At 36.5% G+C, this 21,545-nt stretch overlaps 1 protein-coding gene across 3 annotated transcripts in view; it reads right to left on the bottom strand.

Annotated features, from left to right (window-relative positions):
• The window catches only part of tbc1d1 (TBC1 (tre-2/USP6, BUB2, cdc16) domain family, member 1), a 294,800-nt gene extending 274,570 nt beyond the window's left edge, over positions 1-20,230 (bottom strand). For 2 of the 3 annotated variants that reach the window (XM_039751281.1, XM_039751283.1), the window contains exons 1-2: positions 19,978-20,230; positions 16,076-16,569 (exon numbers count right to left, since the gene is read on the bottom strand). In XM_039751281.1, coding sequence (XP_039607215.1) covers positions 16,076-16,540 — 465 coding nt within the window. In that variant the 5' untranslated portion in view covers positions 16,541-16,569; positions 19,978-20,230. The remainder of the gene's footprint in view (positions 1-16,075; positions 16,570-19,977) is intronic. The other variant, XM_039751284.1, reaches the window with a different exon arrangement.
• Between the last annotated feature and the right edge of the window lie 1,315 nt (positions 20,231-21,545).

Here is a 21,545-nt window from a genome sequence, read left to right as displayed (position 1 = left end):
GACCTTTTAGATGGAGATTGATGCCATCACACTAATCAAGCATCCCAAGAGTGTTGTACAGATTGAAACTGTGGCAGACACTGTTGCAAAATGTTTTTTCTTGGCTGTATTTTCAGGCAATGTGGTGTAGTGATTAAGGCATTATACTTTCAACTGTAAAGTTGTTGGTTCATTTCTTGCCTGTTATTCACTGTGTGAACCTGAGCAAGTTTAACCTGCCTTTGCTCCAGCTGTAAAAATAACAGCTGTAATATATCCTGATCTTCTTAGTCACCTTGGATAAAGGCATATGGAATATAATAAATCTCCAATCATTATAGTACTATCAAGTTTAGAGTCTGCTAAATCCTACAGTTGTCTGGGCTTGTTGGAGAGGTCCATCTCCACATTTCAATTTTTAGCATAAGCTTCAAACATAAAGGTCTGGACCAGTGTTTGGGACTTGGTTTCTCCTTGACTTACAGTGTCAGCTCAAATATATTACCTTTTTCCCAGATATAAATGTGGATTGCTGTTTTTTTCATGGCACAGACTTTCTATACATCTTTTATATTTCAGATGCAAGGTGTCTAAAAATTCCGTCTTCTCCAGATGCTACTCCACAGCCTTTCTTCTTTGTGATGAGGTTCTGTGTTATTGAGTTACCCTTGCTGTAAGTGTCAATTCTGAGTGAGAATAAAATGAGTATCTTGCTTGTCTGTGTTTATGCAGCCACAGTTACTGTTTTTCATAATGAGTATAACAGCATCAGGTTCAAAGTGTGTACAAAAATAACTGCTTTCAAAATGCATTTCATGTATGTTATCATGCATTGGAAGTTTTCACTCTTTATTATTGTTCAATATTGAATCACAGTACATTTAATTTGGCTTTTTTGGCACTAATTAACAGAAAAAGACGTTCATGTCAAAGTGATCCCTGCAAAGTGATCTAAATTAACTACAAATGTAAAACACAAAATATTTGATCATTGAATAAGTATTTATATTAATATAACACACCTAAATCATCACTAGTGCAGCCAATTGGTGTTAGAAGTCCCATCATTAGTTAAATGGAGATCACCTGTCTGTAGTCATATGTCAGGGGTTAGATACAAGAAAATATCAAGGTCATTGAATATTCTTTGGAGTGTAGTTAAATCAGTCATTACGAAATGGAAAGAGTATGGTACAGCTGTAAATCTGCCAAGAGCAGGCTATGCACAAAAAATGAGTGGTCATGCAAGAAGACGACTAGTGAGGGAGGTCTACAAGAGACCTAGGACAACTCTGAAGGACTTAGAAGCTACAGCAGCAGAGACTGGTGGGATTGCGCATACAATTGCCTGTGGTACATCAATGTAAGAGTGGCCAAGAGAAAGCTACTATTAAAAAAAACAAAAAAACTGAACAACTCAGAAGGCATATGAGAGACTATAATCATCTGGAAAGATGGTGTAAAATTACAGTGTGCACGTGTGCAAAGCTGACAGAGACCTGTCCAAATAAACCAATGAGTGTAATTGCTGCCAAAGGCACATCTGCTAAATTCTGACTTGAAGGGACAGAATACATACACAATTCATGATTTTCTGTTTCATGTTTGTAATTAATTTAGATCACTTTGAAGAAATATGTTTTCACTTAGAGATAAAAATCTTTTACTGTTAATCAATGACAAAAAAGCCACATTAAATCCACTGTGATTTAATGTTGTATAAAAAGAAAATGTGAAAACTTCCAAGGGGTTGAATACTTTTTATAGTCACTGTATATTCTTCAAAGTTAACATTTTTTTGCCATATGCAACTTGTTAATATCGTTAAAGCATGCTCCACAGTGAAATGATAGTTATTATGTCAGCTTTGAGTTGTGTTATTCTAACATATTCCTGTGTAAATGCCTGTTATATTATAGCCTGTGGTGGCTATACTATTTCTGGGGAAAAAGTGGCATGAATACCTAATTAATAAATCCTCCTAATGTGTGATGCATATGTAAAAAAAACACCTGCATATATAATAATATTTTGCATCTGAAGAATATGTTATTATAGTTTAAGGATGTCTCAGTGCTTGTTATCTTTACATTTCATTATAATTATTATTCCATACAGATTATAATAACAGTGAGGTTAGTTTTGCCTGCCTTTTGTGCTTTTGGTCATAATCAGGGCTAATAGTAATTACTTTCAGGTTGTCATAAAAACCCTGAGTCATTTTATCATGTATTTCTTTGCTCATTCACTTTGCTCTGCAAAACAACATTTCTCCCCATACTTTCACTGGGCAGACTTCTGGGAAAGTCATGTTGGAGGATTGTGAGCTTCATCATGTGAATGAAAAACTCAGGACCTTAGGAAGACAGTTCCAGCAGCTCCTTAAACAACAGTCCGAACTCAGGGAATAGAAAGCTTTCTGGCAAACCATACAATAGGAGTCCTCTAAAGGTTATCGTGCAACACTGACTCTGTGGCATGCCACTTGGACCATAGGCTGAATCAGCTTTACTATCACTTCTATCCAAGAAAGAGTCTGTGATTATCAGCAACATAAACCTATATCACCTTGCCAACAGATCATAGAGAAATCCTTGCTATTGAAACTTCTTTTGTTCACATCTAAGCTTTCTACCGTCTTACAACAAAACCTTGGTACTCTGCTTTCTTTATGCTTGTGTTTTAGATATTAAACTGACAGCTCCTTTGGTCTTTAAGAAACAAAGGAATTGGATTTCCGGGACTTATTTTTGCATGCTTAGGAAAACAGTATTTGCTCCTGCCAGTTGGAGGTACTGAAGATAGATGATGTTTTATTAATTCAAGAGACAAAATTGGATGGAGCCTACAGCAGACCCCAAGCACTGAACAAATGGATGAAATCCTTCTGTAAGAAGCAAAGCATCAACTTTCTGACAGTTTAGGACTGAAACAATCTCACTTTTTATAATGGAGTGGCCTGCACCCTTGTGGATTTGGTGTCAAGGGCATCTCCAGAAACATTACAAAGGTAGCAGAGTTATTTATGACTATATACCTTTATGTATATTTTTGCCACAAACTAGAATTAAAATATGATTCTTTTACAGTGGCTTTATCTAAACAGGTACATTAGATTATCCATATAATAATGAAATATAGATTCACTAAAAATATAAAGAGACTGGTATAAATTCAAATAACCTAACTGGTATCCTTAGTTGTCCTAATCTTTCAGTGCAACCATGTCTTTCTGAGACCCTTAATATGGCTTTAGTTAATATAATATCTTTAACTACTAAGAAGTTTACATAAATAATATTTTCACTGATGGGAAAATATAATTAATTAAATAGCCCTGTTATAATAGTAATGGTGCTGTCATGCTAACTGAAGCAGTCCCTTTAAAATTATAATTTTGTTCATTCTGTCTGTCAGAACAGGTGGTGCCTTGGTAAGCATTTTATCAAGTTTTTTTAATCTGTAAAAATATCACTCTTGGCAGTGTTGCATCTTTTGAATGTCTTGTCATTGTTATTCAAGAGGTTTCACATTCTGTCCTACTTACAATTTATCATCCCCAAAAAATATAATACTTCTTTTAGCATCTGATTTTCAGATTTATTACCTATAATAATACCTAGATATTTCAGGTTTTCTAATAACGGTAGTGAGTAATTTCAGTTTTCATATAGATAATTAGTGCAACTTCAAAGCAAGAAAGTTTTAAACATTTTGCTTTGTTTTGATCTCAGTCAAGATGCCACTTAACTAGTACATAAAGGAAGTGACATAATAGATTTAATTATTTAAAAGGGCTTAGTATTGACGTGATGCATATTCTGGACACTGGCATGTCAGATCATTTATGTATTCTCTTTGGCATAACAATATCTGTAACTAGAACTAAAGAGCAGTGCATTGTTAAAATAAGTTATTTGAATGCTACAGCTGCTTCTAGGTTTTCACAACTTCGTAGTAAGTTAGTTTGAACTTAGTGGTTATTCTGAAACAGCACTTTGTTTTTTAAATCATGTCTTGCATTTTTATTACAACTTTATATTTATTATTTTTACAATTTATGGAAGGCACTTTAAGCTGCATTTTTATGTATGAAAGAAAGAATATAAAGTTATTATTATTACTACTATTATTAACAAGCTTTATATAAGAAGAGCAAAAAGCAGAAAAACTAAAAAGCTGGCATAGCTGTTAGTGCACCATTACACTTAAATTCCACACAAGAATGTATACTGAATTAGTGCAAACCTTTTACTAATAATGATTACCGATACAAATACAAACCAAAAAAAACTATCACAGTAATTAAAGTCCCTTTAGTAACAATGTTCTTCTTGGGGTGATTTGGGGGCTTTCATCTTACTTGTCTATGATGTGGATAATCTCATGGTTCTGTCAGATTGCCCTCTTTGCTCTCCATTTTAAGTTCTTTTTTATGTCTTCTTTGTGTAATTTTATGTATGTTTCATATGTTTATCATGTGTATTTATGTTTTGTTTATAGTATTTCATTATTGTCTAGTTTATTTTCTATATGTGGTCATGTGGTCTGCTATGTCCCTTGTGCTTTGTCATTAGACAGGCAGGGCCACTTCTCTGTCTCAGAGTGGAACCACGCACAGTTCTATATGAGTTTCATTGAATGTGCTTGGTCATTTTGGTAAATTCTCCTGTGATTATTGTTTACTTTTCATTCCTTAAATTTTGAGCATTTGGCTCAGTATTTTGACCTCTCTATTGGATTGTGTTTTGGGACTTTGTTTGCTTTGGGATTGTCTGTTTCAACAACTCTTACTGTGCCTTCTGCACTTCTTGGAGCTTTTGTTAAAAAGAACATTTTTTGAAATAAATATTTTTATTAATAAAGAATCTTCGTCTGCCCTTTATGTTTACAAGCTGAAGGTTGACGGATTCTTCCACTTGTGTGGGTTTTTGCTACAGTTTGTCAACACTTATTGTTAAGATACTCCCAAGTTTATGACACATACTGGCCTGTTTGTTCAATAGAATCTGTCTTTGTCTCACTATCTACCACAATAGTTCAGTTAATTTAAATGTTCAACATTAAAGTATGAATTATAGAGAACTTTGTGTAAACAAATAATATCATAAAACAGTATCAAACAGAAGCTAATGAAAAGAAATGCATTTTGTAAAAACATGGTACAAGCAAAAATCTAGTCTGTTCTGGACCATCTTCAGAAAAGTTGCTAATTCTAGGACAATGGTCCTCTGCTTTTCTCAGAAGAGGTATATTTGTGGAAGAAATTGTGATACAGTGCCATATTGCACAAATCACCGTATAGCTCGTGTCAGCTTTTGTTTACCCACATCACATAGTACACTATTTGACTTATGTATACTAGATGAGAATATTTTTACATGACAACTAACAACACTTCAACCCGAAATAGGCCTACCTTACTTTTAACATGAGAAGTATGCATGTACAGTGGGATGCAAAAGTTTGGGCAACCTTGTTAATAGTCATTATTTTCCTGTATAAATCGTTGGTTGTTATGATAAAAAATGTCAGTTAAATATATCATATAGGAGACACACACAGTGATATTTGAGAAGTGAAATGAAGTTTATTGGATTTACATAAAGTGTGCAATAATTATTCAAACAAAATCAGGCAGGTGCATAAATTTAGGCACCACAAAAAAGAAATGAAATCAATATTTAGTAGATCCGCCTTTTGCAGAAATTACAGCCTCTAAACGCTTCCTGTAGGTTCCAATGAGAGTCTGGATTGTGGTTGAAGGTATTTTGGACCATTCCTCTTTACAAAACATCTCTAGTTCATTCAGGTTTGATGGCTTCCGAGCATAGACAGCTCTCTTTAACTCACACCACAGATTTTCAATTATATTCAGTTCCCGGGACTGAGATGGCCATTCCAGAATGTTGTACTTGTTCCTCTGCATGAATGCCTTAGTGGATTTTGAGCAGTGTTCGGGTCATTGTCTTGTTGAAAGATCCAGCCCCGGCGCAGCTTCAGCTTTGTCACTGATTCCTGGACATTGGTCTCCAGAATCTGCTGATACTGAGTGGAATCCATGCGTCCCTCAACTTTGACAAGATTCCCAGTCCCTACACTGGCCACACAGCCCCACAGCATGATGGAACCACCACCATATTTTACTGTAGGTAGCAGGTGTTTTTCTTGGAATGCTGTGTTCTTTTTCCTCCATGCATAACGCCTCTTGTTATGCCCAAATAACTCAATTTTAGTTTCATCAGTCCACAGCACCTTATTCCAAAATGAAGCTGGCTTGTCCAGATGTGCTTGAGCATACCTCAAGCGGCTCTGTTTGTGCTGTGGGCGGAGAAAAGGCTTCCTCTGCATCACTCTCGCATACAGCATCTCCTTGTGTAAAGTGCGCGAATGGATGAACGATGCACAGTGACTCCATCTGCTGCAAGATGATGTTGTAGGTCTTTGGTGCTGGTCTGTGGGTTGACTCTGACTGTTCTCACCATTCGTCGCTTCTGTCTATCTGAAATCCTTCTTGGTCTGCCACTTCGAGCCTTAACTTGAACTGAGCCTATGGTCTTCCATTTCCTCAATATGTTCCTAACTGTGGAAACAGACAGCTTAAATCTCTGGGACAGCTTTCTGTATCCTTCCCCTAAACCATGATGGTGAACAATCTTTGTCTTCAGGTCATTTGAGAGTTGTTTTGTGACCCCCATGTTGCTACTCTTCAGAGAAAATTAGAAAATTACACTTTCTGTAAATCCAATAAATTTCATTTCACTTCTCAAAAATCACTGTGTGTGTCTCCTATATGATATATTTAACTGACATTTTTTACCGTAACAACCAACGATTTATACAGGAAAATAATGACTATTAACAAGGTTGCCTAAACTTTTGCATCCCACTGTATCTGCTTGTCAACCACTGTAGCATTTCTTGTTGATTAACATATGTATATTGGTTATTTAGTTCCTTTGTTTTGTTTCTAGTATGTTAGAAGAAAATGTGGATTCACAATTTAAATGACAATAAAAGGCATCCCATTTGCACACATTATTAGGAAATTGACTCACAGACTGTGCTCCATAAAAAATCAATACCTGTTCTGAGTGGGAATGCCATCTCATTTGCAGCTTATACATTTGACTTTCCTCCACTGTACACTCAGCATTGTATAACCAAGTGGTGACGGATCAGTAATTACACAGTCACATGAAAATAGTTATAATTGATGCTGAAAAACTCCTTGTACGTCATTATTTTCTGGGAGCTTAATTCAGACTAGCCCTCAGCTACTAGGATGCCTCCACAAATGTATTTTACCTGAAGTGGGTTATTTGTGGTCACTGCACTCAGTTTCAAAAAATTGGGAATGTTCTTTGGGCCAAGTGACACTAAATGTTTAACATAAATATCAGTCTTTGGTGGGACCTTTAGAAGACTGGTGATAGATTTTTAGCTTATACGTGAGAATGCAGAAATGCTGGTACCTTGCAATTGCATTAGCAATTTATCTGGATAATTAATTTGAGACAGGGTCTTTTTTTCCCCATCAAAGCAATATTATGCATAATATTGTCAGCTTGCATAATTAAATGAGGACTATCACTGAAAGACTGGTGAGATGCTCATCTAGTAACACGGCTAATTCACCTCAGTTTAGGTTCACCTGCCAGTTTAAACAACTTTCACTTACATTTTTATTTAAATGATTTATATAAATTAGAAAGAGTAGTGGCCCAATATTTGAAATCATCAAATTCCATGGAGGATCATGGCATCATAACCTATTGTTTTCTGTGATTAACCTAATTCTTGCTGTATTTTCATAATTAAAAGTAACCAATATGTTATATAGTATAGTGGTATACATACACAGTTTCATTCCAAGCAACTTCAGCTAATACATTTAAGATATTTGTAATTTCTTAATCAAAATAAATTCAGCACTGCATTAATTTAATTCGGGAAATTTATTTTTTTATTTCTCTATTTAGTAATTTGTAAAATATGTATTTGCATTTTAATTGTGAACTTGCTCTGCATCTGAATTCAATGCAGAGCAATACACAGAAATAAACTGAATTAAACTGAATTTAAATGGACAAAATGTGACTTTAAAATTGGCATAAAAATTAAGGCGTAAATAAAAAAAATTAACCTCAACTGTTTTTTTAAAGATACAACTTACTATAACTTTATTATCAACAAGTCAACATTAATTAATTTTGGCCACCAGAGGTCAACAAAGCATTTTGTAGTTGCAGTGTGACAGTTGTTATGATACATTATGATTATATTAAGGGCAGAGAATTTTTGGAGACAGGAGGACTTGTGAAGAATTGAAACAAGAATTTACATTATTTTAATGGTTTTACGTTAGTATTTTTCCTATTGTTTCCCATAACGGTTACATGGTTAATGTTTCAGGTTTTCTAAAATGTTAATGTTTTAAAAAATGTAAAAAATTATTTATGTATAAATGACATAATGATGGTTGTAGTCATTTAATTCCATATTGTTTCTGTAGTCTTAGGAATTGCAATGTCAACATGCAGTAGTTTTTGTAAAAATGAATGTAGTAACTTTAAGGTAGCTTTGTGTTATTGTTTTTACAAAGGTAGTGATCCTCTTCTCCTGGGACAGTCCTATTTTTTGCATATGTAAAATAATGCTGTATATAAAGCCTATTTTTGCAACAGTATTATTAATGATATACAGTAAATATGATTGTTTTCCTTTCTAAATGAGTAACTGAATATTTTATTTAAATAATATCTACCACAAGATTATGCATAAGGTTAGTGGCTTTAGAAAACAATGCCGCCACCACCCACTTCCACCTGAGAAAGCATTGATTTTATTTGTGCATCTGCACTTAGTCAGTAATTGTAGTGTTATTCTAGAGTGGTAGCAGAAAAGTGTGGGACCTGAAAACCTGACGTGCTCTTACCATACGTGAAGGAATAAAAATAATAATAATTCATTACATTTATTTAGCGCTTTTCTCATAATATAGAGTTCTGCTGGGTTTACTGAGGTTATTGCTGTGTGTGCCTACTGACATTATGATCTTAAGCCTAATTCAAATTTCTGCTAATATTTTCAAAGGAATCTTGCTCTTGGGATGGGAAATATTACTTTAGTCTTGGAGAGGGAGCCAAAAATTGTGTGAGAGTTCAAAGAGAATAGGCTAGGTATTGTCAGACTCATTTGTGTATGGGACTTTTTTGCATAAGGTATTCATATTTTTACCCATGCACTTTGATTGGTTTTAGGTTATGTCTTATTACTTACATTCTTATTAGTTTCTTTTCCTCCAGATTGTGTGTAATCACTTTATGGAGTCATTGCACAAACTGTAGCTATAGTTCTTTGAAGTCATGTTTGTCACTGAGCTATTTTTGGACAACAAAGTTGCTACTGAACCCTGTGTACACATTTTGCCATTTAAAATGTTTAAATGGCATAGGATGAAACAACTTGCAGTGACTAATACCAACTGTCCTTTTATCTTCTATTCTGAATACTTGCTGATGTTTTCTTTCAGATTTACAGCTTTTGTAACACTGAAGATGAGGCTGTCTTAAAGGTGAAGTAAAACAAAAATATCTGGAATATAAGATTTCAAGATAGTATAGATCTTGAATAGCAATTTGTATTTAGTCTCTGTCAGTATATTTTAGTCAGCAGTTATGATATTTTATAATTGTAATAACAAAAATGTTCTTCTGCATGAAAATACTGTATATTAAAAGAGTTGAAACCCATAGAAATCCACAAAGACACAGGGTACAGATTTTGCATGCAGTGACTGGGATCTCATGTAACTGTGAGGCAGCAGTTCTATCTAGAACTCTTTCTTGACATCCCATAGGTTTGTGACTGGGTAATATTTGGAGGAATTTTGTATAAAATTCTACTCACTATTGTACTATAATATCATTAATTATAAAGATACAGTGCTGGACTAATTAAACTTGGGAAGCTACTGATGATTTCACACAGTTCAGTTTTTATTGTTGGGAAGCATATCTTTAAATGGTACCATTATGACACAGAGGCTGAGCTTTTAATTCTTTTTATTTTGTTGTCACAGGAAAGTAGTAGGATAGTGAGGATCTAGTGAGTCTGCCAGTACTGTGGTTTTTATCAGAAAGACCAATCAAATTTACTTGAATCTAACAAGGAATTTGTGCTTTTATTTTTTTCCTTGAAGAAAATCGATGGAATAAGTGACACAGTTTTAAAACTGTAGTCTAGTGGTTTCCAATTCAGTTAACTGAACATTTCTCCCTTTCAGAACAAGGCACTCTTCCACATTAAAGGAAAGGAGGAAGGAATATAGCTGATAAAGAGAAAGATTAGGTCAGATTCTTTCAGTATTTTAGTAGTAAAAGAACAATCAAGGAAGAGGTGAAGTGCATCAGTAATATTAAAGTGGAATTAAAAAATATATAAAAAAACAATATGGAAAAATATTTTTTGGAGGTATTTACATGTGAGGAAGTAGATAATGTCCCAGCGGTAATAGGAACTACTATGGTAGTACTGAGTGATTTAGAAATTGTAGAGAGGGAGGTACTGCCCAAATTAAATAGGCTGAAATCAAACAAATCACCAGAACCAGATAATATTTATCCTCAAGTTCTTAAAGAGGTTAACGACTACATATGTAACCCCTGCCACATATTTTTCGAAGTCACTGAGCACTGGGGAATTTTCAGAGGACTGGAAAATGGCAAATATTATCACATTATATAAAAACAGTGACCGGGCAGATCCAAACAACTGTAGAGCAGTAAACTTGATGTGCATTACAGGTACATTAATGGAAGGAATTATTAAGGATAAAATTAAGCAACACAAGGCAAGAACAAGAGTTTTACTGAGCAGTCAGCATGGGTTCAGAAGCAACAAAAGGATATGATCAAAGTGCAGCATATCATATTATTTATCTTGACTTTAAGAAAGCATTTGATATGGTGCCAAATTAGAGGTTGGGCATCAGAATTAAAGTTATGAGAGTTCAGAGTGCTGTTTGTAGATGGGGGAAAAATTGGCTGAGACACAGGAAGCAGAGGTCGATGGTGCGAGGAACCTCTTCAGAATTGACTGATATTAAGAGTGATGATTGAAGTGTTTAAAATTATGAAGGGAATTAGTACAGTGGATGGAGACTTTTATTTTAAAATTGAGTTGACCAAGAATATGGGGGCACAGTTGGGAACTTGTTAAGAGTAAATTTTGCACACACACATATGACGTTTTCTTTACATCAGAGAACCATAGGCACATGAAATAAGCTACCAAGCAGTGTGGTAGGCTGTAGGATTTTAGGGACTTTCAAAACTTGACTTGTTATCTTAGAAGAATTAAGTGGATAGGACTGGTGAGTGGCTTGTTCTCATCTAGATTGTAAAAAAAAAAACATATGGCACTGCAGTGGTCATGCCTTGGTTTGAATCCAGGCCTGGCCACTGCCTTTGTGGAGTTTGAATGTTCTCCTCAGGTTTCCTCCTGGTTATCTCAGATTTTCATCTCATCCTGCTGAGGTGTCACCCATTGCACTCGGGTCCCATTCCAGGTGGTTTGTTGTGTGGTGGGCATGTGCAGTGCATTCTCCCAACCTCGCTCTCTATATAGGCAAACTGATTATTCTAAATTAAGCCTGAGTATGGGCATGTACATGTGTGTACCTTGTGATGGTCTGACACCCTTTTGTTTAAGTTACAAACAAGTATGTGTTAGTGTACAAACATTTCTACTTGACAAAATAATTTATCCAGAACTAAATGTTAAGGGTGTTCATCGCCCTCTGTTCTGTGTATCTAAATATCAAAACAAATACTTGCGCGTTCACTTCACACTAACTTATCTTTATATAGAATAGTGACTAAGGTCAGGCGTGGAGCTACTAATCTCTGCAGTCACGCTTGCTGGCTCAGATTGAGATCCCAAATTCATAGCCACACTCTGTCCATTAGTTTGACCTTTAGGAATGTTTCCTTCAGCTCATGCAGCTGTGCTCTGTGATCTGACTGCTTTTGACTTCTTTGCTGGTAGGAGAATGAAGTGATAACTTGATGCTTCAACATTCAGAGTAGCAATAGATAGTTGTTTTTGATTAATACATCATTTACAGTATACCAGAAATCTGCTTTAAAGAGAGAAAGAAATGAATGAACAAATCTAGTGTCCCAGAGTTACAATATGATTAGTAGTTTCAAATACTAGGGAAACAGTACCTCAAGGAAAAGCGTCAAACATTATCACTTTACTGTAATACTCTTAAAATGACTGGAACAATGTGATGGAGGGGAATTTAATAGATAGATAGATAGATAGATAGATAGATAGATAGATAGATAGATAGATAGATAGATAGATAGATAGATAGATAGATAGATAGATAGATAGATAGATAGATAGATAGATAGATAGATAGATAGATAGATAGATAGATAGATAGATACTTTATTAATCCCAAGGGGAAATTCACATAATCCAGCAGCAGTATACTGATACAAAGAAACAATATTAAATTAAATAGTAATAAAAATGAAAAAAATTAAAATAAAATTAATGTTAGCATTTACTCCCCCGGGTGGAATTGAAGAGTCGCATAGTTTGGGGCAGGAATGATCTCCTCAGTCTGTCAGTGGAACAGGACAGTGACAAAAGTCTGTCACTGAAGCTACTCCTCTGTCTGGAGATGATCCTGTTAAGTGGATGCAGTGGATTATTTATGATTGACAGGAGTTTGCTTACTGCCCGTCTCTCTGCCACAGATGTTAAACTGTCCAACTTTAATCCTACAATGGAGCCTGTCTTCTTAACAAGTTTATCCAGGCGTGAGGCGTCTTTCATCTTTATGCTATTTATTTATATATATATTTATAATATATATATTTATTTATATATATGTATTTTTGGGGATAACCAATCAAACTTTATAAACCAGGGTAATATTTGGAAATCTGACAGTGAACACATAATAAAATTAAGTTAGTTATGTTGTTAGTAGGAGGCTGTGAATTGCCACCAGTAGTCTTCTGCTCATTCAAAACAATTGAGAAGAAGAGCGAGAAAGACAAGGAAGAATTTAATTCTGGTAAGTAATTCCAGAATTCATACTATGTGAGTGAAAGAAGGTTGTGTTCAAAGTGTTAATTGCATAGGTCAGTCAGTCAAGAATTAAATGCATTAACATAAGTACATTTTTAATGAGAGAAGTGTTTTCAAACTGATATGAAAAGCTGCTCCATTTCAGTTCACTCAGTGTTTCTAAAATAATGTTGAGTTGTAATTTTAAGGTTCCTGGCATTGTTGTTTCCACCTATACTACTTGGTTTCTTGTTTCAGGCCTTCACTGTATATAATGCCTTGATTCAGACTCCTGAGTGCTTGTATCAAATCCCAGTCCAGAGGGTTAGTTAGTTAGATTTAAAGTGCACCTACTGTATGACCTCATATGTTTGTTGTACATCATGAGTGTTTCTATGGTCATCTGCTCTCCAAGTTGAAAATCATTAAAAATATAGTTTTAGTTGCCCTTCCTACATATCCAAATGCCCACCTCAGGATGACATCCTAGTAATGCCACTTTTATACAGACCCCACACAATGCAGGCTCTATAAAGCTGAAAACATTTTTTTTACTTTGCTTTTGCACTCGATTTGGTCAAGGACAGTAATGAAAACACTCTTACAGGCGATACTTTCTCAACATAAACCCCGCACTGTATAGCAGTGTTTAATTTAGTTACCTCATTTGGAAAAGACTTTACCAACTACTGTATTTTATCCAGTAAAACTTTACTAACTCTGAGTAGTTTGTTAATCCACCTAAATAAGCCAAATAACAAGCTATTCTGCACAGTGCACTGCACTATAACCCTAATGCTATGTGATATTCTATGTGATAGTCAGTCTAGGACTTATGTGACACTCAGATATAATACAGTATAATCGTTGTTTGTACTAGTTTGCATTAATAAACAAAGAAAATGAAAAATGGATTTGGACTGTGTAGTCATTAGTGCTTTAAAGACCTGGGTTCGAATCCCAGGTGTGTGGAGTTTGCATGTTCTCCCTATGTCGGTATTTTTTTAACTCTAGGTACTCCAGTTTTCCTTCCACTTCTCCAATCATGTGTTTGGATATTAGGCATTTCAAAATTGGCCCTGTGTGTTGTCCCTGTGATTGACTGGTACCTTGTCTAGATGTTGATCCCCACCTGCACTTAGTATTGTTGGGAAAGACCCTGAAATCAACAAGCTCTTCAGAAAATAGGATGGATGGATGAGTGGATTATGACAGTCATTACTGCTGAGATGGGTTTTGAAAATATTTAGGTGAATAATACATTTTATTTATATAGCGCCTTTCCCATGCTGAAGTATAGTGTAGAATAGTGCAGAGATCAGCAAAGGCAGATGACTGCTTATCAGTTTTGACATTTGGGACATTGAATGTAGTGGTGTACAGGCTTGGTGGGCTCAAAGTTAAGATGTGCTTTATCACTGTGCTTAGATATAGACAGGAATCTTGTAAATGCAGGAAACACAGAATGTGAAAGAGAAATGGAAGAATTTGTATCAGTAAATGAAAAGCTGGATGTGACAGGTTTTAAGGTCAACATGGAAGAAAGAAAACAACATAAATAAGCAGCCATTTCCAAAGAAAACTGGAAAACAGAAGTTATCACCCATTTCTATTATAGACTGAACTCCATTTCCACTTCACTGATACATACAGTTGTGCATGAAATATGCTGCACCTGAAAACATCACATGGTCACACAAATGTCTGAGCAAGCCGACAATTGCACAGCCGCTCTGATCTTTTGCTTTCTGTCCTCTGTAGTGAAACCACTTCCTTTATGAGAGGTTGCATACTTGCTTTTGTGAAGACAGGGAGTCCAAGGGGAGTGCCACATCTAAGTTGATGTTTCTTGTTTAAGGCCCCTCACTGTATGATTATATCTAATAATTCAGCTTTACATTTATGGACAATAAACGTTATTTGTGACATTTCTGCCTAGAAATTAATTTTGTTCACATTCATCTGTAGGGGCTTTAGGGACAAGATAAGAAATCCCCTTAGTAAATTCTATAGGGTTGTACAACGTGGTACAAGCATGGTTTAGAAAAGATAGCAATATGAGACATGGAGACATATCATAACTTTTTTTAACTCTCTTTATCCAGTTCTGGGTTGTGTGGGTTTAAAGCCTGACCTAGCACCACTGAACCCAGCCTTGTACAAGGCAACAGTCCATTTCAGGGCCCACTCACGTTCATAACCATGCTGACTCTAGGTCAATTTAGAAGGTCCCTTTAGTTTAAAACACAAGGCTTTGAGGTGTGTGAGAAAACCCAAGCAGCAAACTCCACAGAGACAACAACTGGCCATTAGGATTAGAATCCAGGAAATGGGATCTGAGAGTCAGTAGTGCAATGCAGTGCCTCTCAAGAATGCTTTCCAAGGGTAGCTATATCACATAACAATTGTTTTCTTGTTTTGTCAAATGGATTGATGAGATGTTAATTGACACAGCAAGGCTTGCACAGTAAATCACCACTGGAACTAAGTTAACTTTAGGCTTCATAGCTCAACACCTCAATCACTAAGCCACTTTATCTTTTTATTCATCCTTCCATTTTTTTTTCTAATCTGTTTAGATCAATTGCAGAGTCCCAGGAGCTAGAATTTAAGTCAGCAGCACTGGGTATAAGAAAGGAACTAAGTCTGGACTAGCATCTGGATTGTCGCTAGTCAATCTAAACAACATGTCTTTGGCATTAACAATGAAAATGTTAGTACTGAGAGAAACACCAGAGCGACAGTGATTCTGGAGGTGCGCTATCCACGGTGCCTCTTAAGAGAAAACATAAATGTCTCTGTTTTGATCTTGAGCACATCCATCACTATAACAGCAAAGATAGAACATCTGCCAGCCTGACCACAGATGGGTTCTCATGCCATTTGTTAATCAAAGACATCAATATAAGTGAGGCTACCGTCCAGACTGAGAGAGTTGTGAAAAACTGCGGTGAAGGGGAAACCCAAAATCTTTACCATAATGTACATGATATTTAACACTTACTTTGGTCTCCTCCACTGAGCGAAACACATAGCAAATGCTTCTCTTTTCAGGTTGTTTGGGCACCTCTTCTTTGATAAGACAGGCAAAGTAGCTGGGTTCATTGCTGTTGTGAATAAGCTTGTAGATGCTCTGAGGCGAGTGTTCAAAGACAACATTATAGTGCAAGGGGTCCCACTGCTGTTGGCAGCCTGTGTCCAGAACACAACGGACTACTGTCTGCGAAATGTAGAGGTTAACCCAGAAGGGTCTGGTTGCCTCACTTTTGTCCTTAGTGCTTTGGCGGCAAATGTCGGCTACAATCCAAGGCAGCATGGGCATAGTGGTGAGGATGTGTACTGGTAAGGAGCCAACCAGCTGGAGTCTGTACGGGGAAGCACAGAGGTTGTCTTTTTGGGAACTTGCATCTTTTGGGTAGATGTGGTTTGTCTTCCTCTTCACCTCAAAGCAAATGCCTTCAGAATCCATTGTTTTAGGGAGGCTTTAGGGAGAATTTACTGTACAAAAAAGATAAAGGCACACAGTGAACATCTCATGAACTACATTTACTCCTTGGGTGAATAATTGATTAGAATTTGTACTGTGATTTTTGCAAAACCTTGAATAGATTTGATCTATGTGCTCAACACAAGTGTGGTTGTTCTTCAAAAAGACCAAAAGCTTCACAGAAGTAAGTTGATTTACCATCCATATTTTCATCTTATGATCTTTTAATCCACAGTATCATTAGGGCTGGAGTCCATATGATAACAACAACATTTATTTATATAGCACATTTTCATACAAAAAGTAGCTCAAAGTGCTTTACATAATGAAGAATAGAAAAATAAAAGACACAGTAAGAAAATAAAATAAGTCAACATTAATTAACATAGAATAAGAGTAAGGTCCAATGGCCAGGGTGGACAGAAAAAACAAAAAAAAAATCCAGACGGCTGAAGAAAAAAATAAAATCTGTAGGGATTCCAGACCATTAGACTGCCCAGTCCCCTCTGATAATATCTGTTCATGGTAGAATCCGGCCCTAGACAAGTCACTAGCTTGTACACATTTCCCCAGCAAGCTTGGTTCCTGCCATCCATTTTAAATATCTTCAGGCCCATGACCACTGTACTTATTCTGCCTGTTGTGATAGATAGACAGACAGACAGATAGACAGATCGATCGATCTTTATTTGTCTCTGAGGGATCTCAGTAAAACAAGGAGTTCATAGTTCAGTACATTGGTGGTCCTGTGGAGGCCTTGGGGTTATTCATGAGTTAGGTTTACCATTTGAAAAGGTGAGGGAATCTTGTAGTGTAAAACCTTTTACCTCAGACGTGCTTCCATTCATGTCTTTAAGCATTTTAATATTCTGTACTGACTGTCTCAGTAGCAAATGGAGGATACAACACTGAGCGTACAAAAAAGTGTGAGATGGACAAAACATTCAGTTTTAGATCAGATCAATATTGAGATCATCTATAGATTAAACACAAATATTTTTGCCACATCAGGCGATGGCCTACTTGGTGTAAAAAGTAAGATGGCAAAGATGAAGCAGGAAAAAGAAAGAAAAATACATGGATACTGTCATGGAAGGCACTGAAGTGCAGCTCAAGCAATTATCACAAACAAACAAAAAAAAAAGAGAAAGCTATTATATTGCAAAAGGTTCACTCCAGCAAGATGGTCATGTCTGTGAGGTAACTCCCAGAATTGTCTGAAACTGCTTCTCAAACTTGTTAAAAGCATGCCATGGAAATGGCATCCCATCCAGGGTTGGTTCCTGTCTTGGCACTAGTCCCCCAATTATGTGGATAATTAAGGAAACAATGGCAATCAAAATTTCCTGTTGATGATTTTATACAGATGAGCTTGGAGAGTATGCACATTGATAAGGATAAAATTCTCTTCGTCCAATGCAAGCAGTAGGAAACAGTTCTGGGTGGCTGGACCCTCACAGATCCTATACACTGTAGTCTCACCTGTTCACCTAACAGGCCATGTGGGGAGAAAACCAGACTACCTAGAATGAACTAGACTCCCCATATGAACATGAGGATAACATGCAAATTCTACACAAGCAGCAAAGGGATGTGGGATTTGAACCCAGGGTGCTGGATTCCTAAGGCATTAGTAATAAGCCAATGTGCCACCCATGAGGATGAGTGCATCAGGAATAAATGAAAGTATCTGAAACATTGTTTTGAAAAACATCCTGTCGACAGATGATTGAGTAGCCTGGTTTTGGGATGCACCTGTTTGAAATCCCCCTCACAGAGGTTTGAAGACCAGCTCTGAGGATTTGGAGAATGACGATGAGAAGGTTGTCATGTTTAGACTGCTGGGTAAAGAGGCGTCCTTTTCTTACAAGCCTCCCTTTCTTTAAAGGAACAATACCTTAATATGAGGACCATTCAAGGCTGCACTATAATTGCCTCTTTATGAAATATAGATTTCTTGATTTTTTTCTTACATAAACTAATGGCACATGAAAAAAATCACTTTGAGTTCTGATGCTTTGAAATAGAAATATCCCAAAAAAAAAAAATTTTCAATGTAGGAGTTGTTATTCAGTAAAATTGGATGCTTGAATGAGAATTTGAATACGTCTGTAAGTCACTATTTATAAATATGACAAGATTGTTCTAGATTGGGAACAAATCTATAAAATATTGAAAATTACTAATAGATTATTTGTTGTTTTTGCTAGTTTGCACAATGAAAGCCACTGTAAAAAATTAAGTCTGATTGTGAATGAACTGCGTTTAAGGGAGTGGATTTGTTTGTGAGTGTGCTCAATGGTGGACTGGTGTACTATCCAGGATCAGGTCCTGCTTTGTGCACAGTTAGAGACCCTGAATTTGGACTAAGTAGGTTTGATAATGAGTGGATGGATAAGAAATGTAAGATGTATTCGGGTTTTCGTCAAACATGGCGCTATATAATAAGGAGCTTGTTGGATTATTGACTAGAGAATTGTATTAGAAATACTGACTGTTGTAAAGCAATTTGTGATGTTGCTTACGAAGTGTACTTAAAATTTTGCATCTTTTGAGTGTGGGCACACCATGCAGTGGCCTAGTACACTAATAATAATAATGCATTTTTATATAGTGGCTTTCCCAGGCGTAAAACACTTAAAATTGTCCAATGTTGATTCCTGTTGCGGCCAAAATAAACAGCAGACGCTGTAATCCAGAATTGGGCTAAGTAGATTTGAGAATGCTGTGTTATTTACACTGTTTGTAAAGCCTTTGAATGTTACTATATAAAGCAAAGGTTTGAGAAGCAAGTTGGCTGATCTGCTGTTAGTATTGTCTCCTAATGACCCTCACTCATCTACTGCAAGTCATCACTTCAGATTCTTATTGTGGATGTGGGGCTGTAAAATCTGTAAATTTCTTTTTGTTTTGTACTTTTAACCTTCCCACCCCACCCCCCTTAGTCAAATGCTATAGCTGTATTTGCTTGTACTGCTGTGACATTATATTAACTGGGGCAGGAAATGGCCAAATGACAGCACCATCTGCCGGTGCAGGGAGGCCATCTGAGCTTGTGCACGTTTTAATGGAGCCTTGGATTCCTTCCAGTAAAATCTAGGGTCTCCCTCATGCCATTGCCTCTCTCTCTAGCTGCTCATATTGCTGTTTTGACCTTGCTCAGAGCATAAGTGGCAGGGATGGACAAGCGACGACGACTAAAAATAAGATCTTTCTCCAGTCTGCAGAAAGCAGGTACTTTTAAAACAAAGTTGCTTACAGTCATTGCACTACTGATTTCAAAAGTCGGGTATTTTCACTTCTGTATGGTGTGGCCAGTCAGCACAAATAACAACTGAACACACAGAATTACTTGAAAAACTCTAATTGAATTTCTGTTGGTAGTTCAGAGTGTAGAGCAAATGTTGAAAAACACTCACCTGTCACTGGAGGCTCTTGCTCCTTCTAGTAAAGCCCACCATGCACCATAAGCTGACACAGTAATGGGGTTGCCTTCTGAGTTCCCTGCAGCTTTAAGTAAAGAGTTGTTTGTCTTTTAACTTCCTCTCTTTACTCTTGAGAATTCAGGTGAAACATTCTTGTCGCAGCATCCTGCATCTGCTACACCGCAAAGCCAGTGCAGTGTGTATTCAAGGCTCGCCTGCCTAAGCGCAATGAAGCTGTAGAAGTTGCAGAGCCACCCCCACGTGCTGGCAAAGCAGCAGCTCAGTATCAGTTGGAGCTCGTCTATAAATACTGCGAGAATAGCTGAAGCCTCTCACTCTCTGACCACTTCCTGAATAAATGATCTAAAAAGTCAAATCCAAAACTGAACAAAGATACGGTGGCATAGCAAGGTCATAGTGACAGTAGGTTTCAAAAAGTGGGACGAAAGAGAGGGAAGCAAACTTATTTGTTTGTTTTAATTTGTGACATGGCACATTTGTGTGTAAATCTAAAATAAAAAATAAAAATCAAAATGAACGTTCTTATTGTTATATTAGAGAAGATTTAATGGAAGGTTAATTAAAAAGAGGAAACACAATCTATTTAATATTGTATAAACCAATTTCTATCTGTCCAACAGTTACATTCTGATGGTGTATTTAACTTTAAGGTTTGTGATGTGCCATCTGTTAGATTATATATTTTGTCATGCATGTAAGTAATAAAATGCATTGCATTTTTGAGTCCAGCAGATAAGGCATTGTAAACTTCAGCAATACTGTTAAGAATGCTGTATAACAAACAACTGACACAATGGCACTACTGTATACATTAATAAAGGAAAATTTAAATAAAAAAATCTAGTATAGGAAAGAATGATGCAGAGTGTACTAATCTCATTCAAGTCCATTTTGTGTAAAGAAATGCTTCTGGGACTTCTTCATACTTACAGCCAGATACCTATATAGTGCTTCACTATGACTGACTGTTCTTTTCATCTTTAGCCAAGGCAAAAGTTTTTCTTTCTTTTTAGTCATTCTGGTGTGTATTTGTTGTTTTTCATAATATTATCATATTTATTTTTTGAGTTTCTGTAAAAAGTCAAAATTCCCCTGTGGACAAATTAAGTGCTATCTATCTATGAGAGAGAGAGAAAAAAAATTTGGGAGCATGTTCTGATAATGTTGCTGCACCCACCACACGACAAACCAACTCAGGATCCCAGATAGGACCCGAGTGCAGCCAGGCAACAGGTGACACCTCAGCACCACACTAGTTCAGATGGAATGGAACAGTGTGTTTTTCTATGGTGGCTAGAGTGCCAATTCTGCCATCAACCCCCATGTTTTTCCCTGCAGGTTGGAGGGCCTACTTGTCAGGCTGGAAGCAGATTAATGTCATACCCAGGACGGGGCAACTGCAGATTAAGGGCCTTGCTCAAGGGCTAAATGGAGTAGAGTCACTTCTGGTGTTTACAGGATTTGAACCAGCAACCTTCCGATTCCCAGTGCAGATCCCTACCTCAGAGCCACCACTCCACCCAGATTAAATCAAAAAGTAA

This window comes from Polypterus senegalus, chromosome 4 (genome assembly GCF_016835505.1).
Source record: "Polypterus senegalus isolate Bchr_013 chromosome 4, ASM1683550v1, whole genome shotgun sequence".
Lineage (NCBI taxonomy): Eukaryota > Metazoa > Chordata > Cladistia > Polypteriformes > Polypteridae > Polypterus > Polypterus senegalus.
This window is presented reverse-complemented; position numbering and strand designations above follow the sequence as displayed.